The sequence below is a fragment of the Mangifera indica genome, chromosome 14, assembly GCF_011075055.1.
Source record: "Mangifera indica cultivar Alphonso chromosome 14, CATAS_Mindica_2.1, whole genome shotgun sequence".
In the NCBI taxonomy this organism is placed as follows: domain Eukaryota; kingdom Viridiplantae; phylum Streptophyta; class Magnoliopsida; order Sapindales; family Anacardiaceae; genus Mangifera; species Mangifera indica.
This window is the reverse complement of record NC_058150.1, coordinates 14,500,049-14,504,122: the sequence shown is the minus strand read 5'-3', so window position 1 is coordinate 14,504,122 and position 4,074 is coordinate 14,500,049. Positions and strand designations below refer to the sequence as shown.

General features: G+C 35.3%; 1 protein-coding gene across 3 annotated transcripts; it reads right to left on the bottom strand.

Annotated features, from left to right (window-relative positions):
* Window positions 1-257: 257 nt before the first annotated feature.
* Window positions 258-3,830, bottom strand: LOC123196894 (inactive glucose-1-phosphate adenylyltransferase small subunit 2, chloroplastic). Of its 3 annotated transcripts, none has more exons than XM_044611041.1 (9): window positions 3,258-3,830; window positions 2,877-3,167; window positions 2,504-2,773; window positions 2,249-2,416; window positions 2,047-2,150; window positions 1,810-1,921; window positions 1,588-1,686; window positions 1,197-1,340; window positions 258-456 (listed from the first exon to the last, which is right to left on the bottom strand). In XM_044611041.1, the coding sequence occupies exons 1-9, from the start codon at window positions 3,453-3,455 to the stop codon at window positions 340-342; spliced, it is 1,503 nt and encodes a 500-aa protein (XP_044466976.1). In that variant the 5' UTR covers window positions 3,456-3,830; the 3' UTR covers window positions 258-339. The 3 variants fall into 3 exon arrangements, with proteins under 3 accessions (XP_044466976.1, XP_044466978.1, XP_044466979.1); XM_044611043.1 differs by having other exon boundaries at window positions 1,197-1,322; XM_044611044.1 differs by lacking the exon at window positions 258-456 and having other exon boundaries at window positions 1,208-1,358.
* Between the last annotated feature and the right edge of the window lie 244 nt (window positions 3,831-4,074).

Below are 4,074 nucleotides of genomic sequence, written 5' to 3'. Positions count from 1 at the left end.
GAAAAGGAGTAGGTTTATATAGCTGAATTCCATCACCCCACAACCAATAAGATCATACCACCCCCCTTGGTTCACTGTCTAAGGTGCTAACTCCCCTTCCTTAAGTGTATTAACCCTTTCTAAAATGAAGTTTAATCCTGCAATCTTTCAATGCATCGTCTATCAATGAAAATTGTGCATTATGATATGTTATTATTATATTATTAAATAATTTTAAATTAAAAATAAAATAAAATTCAATTACATAATGACACATTAATACTAATACATAAATTAATATTAATTTTATTTAGTTCTTTAAAAAATGAATGAAGTATTCTTTTTTGCATATAATTGGTGTCATAAGATGGTGCCATCTGGGATCAAAGCTCCTTGAAGAACCACCACAATTCCACCACTTATAATGTAGCCATTTCCTTCTCTATCCCCTTCGTGGACATTGTCTTTGTTAATGATCTGTATACATTCCAAAGTTGAGAAGATTTAGAATTAGAAAATGCTGTATAATGCTTCAATTCATGTGCATGCACAATTTACAATTAGTGATGGGTGGATTTTGCAAATTATGTAATTGTTAGGTAACACTTAATTCATGAGTTGTGGCTATCATATCAAAAGAATAAGTCGACTGCAAATAGAGTTGGATTCAATTTTGAATGAATTTGAATAAAATCTAACTTGATATCGGTTCGAAACCAAAAAACTTAGTGTAACACCTTTAGATGAATTTCAAATTGACAAAATATAAGAAAGATACTAGGTTAAGTATCTTACATCTGTAATACTGGTAAAATAACTTATGAAATCCTATATTGTCAAAATGTGTTTTGAGTCAAAGTTCAAAAGTAAAAAAGTGGTGAATTACATATCCAAAGTGAATAATATCTTGCTAATGGACCAAGTCTAACACCATTTAGCTTCATGTAGTATACAATTAGACCGTTAAACAATATGGTTCAATGTTAGACTCCATCTACACTATCGAGCCTAGTATAATCTAGAGTTATATATTCAGAATATATCATTTATGGTTTCATTAGAGGTATAATTAAGGGGGTATAATTAAGGATATCATTGGTATAAAATTGGTATGTCATCATATGATTAAGTTTTTTTAATTCAAAATCATTCAATCATATAATAATACGTTAGTTTGTTATACTAATTACTAGAGTAAAATTGTTCAAGATATTTACCATAACATTTTTGCCAATCCTTGCATTCTTATCAATAATAGCTTTCCTTATTTGAGTGTCTTCACCAATCCCCACTGGAGTGGCCTTGGCCTGGCCTTCATTGCCACTGCTTTCAATATCATTTTTCTGCTGAGTCCACGTACACTATATAAACCATTCAATCTTAAAATTTTGTTAATGAAACCATAAAAGAAGCAACAAGGATTAAATATCAGGAAACAAGGATTAAATATCAGCAAATGCCATATTTCCAGAATCCTGAAATGCCTTTGTGATAAAGTTTCAGGAACTTTCATGAGTAAAGCTGAGGAAAGCCGAAAAGAGTTGATTTTTTGTGTGTTTTTGGAAGCTCTATAAAGTAGAAAAAATCAAGAATACACATTCCTCTTACTTGATAGATATCAGATCCCATGATCACAGAATCCTGTATTGCAGCTCCATCTCCGATTCTCGTCCTCATACCGACAATTGCACCTTTGATCTTGCATCTCTATTCTTAGACATATCAAAAACATATTTCCGGGAAAATAAAAAGTAGAACACTACTCAGGGCTAAGATGCAAAGCAAGTGCAACTTGTTTGTGTTTTAGTACTTCCATTCATGTGTACTTACATTGATTATGCAACCATCTCCAATGACACTATCTGATATCTCAGCATCTCTGATAAGAGATGGTGGCAGGCATCGAGGCATTGTGTAGACAGGAGAGTCTCTGTCGTAGAAGCTGCCATGAAAGGAGGAAGTTTGAGTTAGTTGTTGGAGGAGCCATTATTGTTGTAACATTCACTAATGCCATTCACTTGCACTATACTTTCAGCCTTTTTTTTTCCCAGGAATTTAATTACTGACTTATATCTAATATTTGATTTCTTTATGCACTCCATGTTTGCCTGGTAAAATGCTTCTATGCTCCTCATGTCCTCCCAATATCCATCGAATCGATAAGCTTCAACCTGCCATCAGAAGTTGAGGATCAAAATAATAGATGTTGCATATCTTAATTTGGATGGGAATGTAGTGGAAAGTTTTGACATAATCAGCTAAATCTTACCTTCATGCCAGTGGATATTGCTCCTGGTATTAGTTCATTTGCGAAATCGTTCGCTTCTGGAAAGTGTTCATTTACAAGCCTTGCCACTACTTCTCTGTTGATGAGGTATATTCCCATGCTTGAAATGTTTTCGTAAGTACTATTTCGGGATCTTCTTAAAGCTTCTGCCTGAAATTTAGATAAAAGCTTCTCAAATGAACATCTGAAGAAGCAAAATCAAGTTTTATGAAGATGCAATTGCTGAAAGCAACTTACTGAAATGGAACTTGCTGGTTCTCTATCTGACTTTATGCGGAAATCTATGACTTGATTTTCTGTATTCACTTTCAGAAGGCCTAGACCAGGGTCTTGATCCCTTATAGCACTTGAAGCCATAATGGTTATATCGGCTTTTCTGTTTCGATGAGCTTCAATTAGCTTCTGATAATCCATTTTATACAAATGGTGGCCTGGAAGGACAAGAAACTCGTCCACAGGAAACTCTTCTAGCACCCACAAGCATCTTCTTATAGCATCAACATTGCCCTGACAATGAAAGCAAACATGCAACACTAAAACAAATCTTTATGTAAAGATACATTTATACAAGAAAATCAAGACTCTAGTAATTGAATGATTGTTGAGAAACCTGGAACCAGCCCTGATCTTGAGGGCTCTGATATGCAGCAATGACTTCGACAAATCCGTCTTTCCCACGAAGCACTCCAGAATAGGCTCTTGAGAGGTGACAATTGAGAGAAGTAGAATTGAATTGTGTCAGAGCATAAATCTTGTTTATGTTACTATTAATGCAGTTGCTTACAACTGCATCAATTAGTCTATAGTTTGCTGCCAGAGGAATAGCCCCTTCTGATCTTCTCTTTGTCAATGGATAAAGTCGCGACTCTGATCCATCTCCGAAAACTATTGCTGCAACACTCTGACATGAAGTCTTAAACATCAACTTCACATTATGTAAATATTCATGAAACATTAAAAAATTTATATGTAAGCTGATAAGTAATGAGACCTGGTCTACTGGTGGAAATAGTGATATGGGATTCGTCGGATGCTGAAGCTGCTCTGAGTTGCATATGAACAAACACCCTGGAGAAATGGAAGAATGAAGCTTTGACACGTGCTTTTGACGACTACTAGCCAATCCTTGAATGGGAAGCTTTGCCTGGTGATTGAATGTGGTAGGAAAAGAAAGGTGCAATGCTACCATGACAAGAGAGAGTGCAAAAGTCTTGGTAGGCAACTATACAATATTATGAAGTCTTGATGTCGCATTGAAATTTAATAGAGGGAACAAGAGGGGAATATTTTGCTTTCGTCTTCCTCGTGGCAACTGCAGAGAGGTCTTCCATGAGTGTCTGGTTGTTGAAGACAGAATGGCATGTGAATTTATTAAACAATGACAAAAATCAAGTTAATAATCAGCTGTCAGAGACCTTTGTTTGTACCAGGATGTTTAACTTCGATTCCAAGCTTCTTATTGCTTTTTTCTTTATTCTTCTTTGGTTCGATGCAATTTGTCTTGTCCTTGCTTGCTCAGAATTTAATGTGATTTATGTTTAAGATTTGTGCACAAGATTGGCAATACCAGAAATAGTTTAGATGGCATAAAAAAGAGCCACAGAATTCCCACAATACCCTCAGAACAATCAGAAAAAGAGATGGGGATTGGCTCAGAAATCAATTTTATAATCACCACTTTTTGAACGCCATGGCCATAGGCTCTTCAAGTCTGTTGAGTTAGGGCAATTGGGTCAATTAGTGTAAGAATGAAGCCTGAAGATTGAAGCTTATAGCCAACACCAAGCACTAGCACTTTGGAATTAAGT

Coding starts and splice junctions, on each gene's coding strand:
- LOC123196894 (XM_044611041.1), bottom strand. CDS start 3,455: ATGGTAGCATTGCACCTTTCTTTTCCTACCACATTCAATCACCAGGCA. Junction 3,168..3,257: donor TATTTCCACCAGTAGACCAG/GTCTCATTACTT, acceptor ACTTCATGTCAG/AGTGTTGCAGCAATAGTTTT. Junction 457..1,196: donor GGATTGGCAAAAATGTTATG/GTAAATATCTTG, acceptor GAATGTATACAG/ATCATTAACAAAGACAATGT.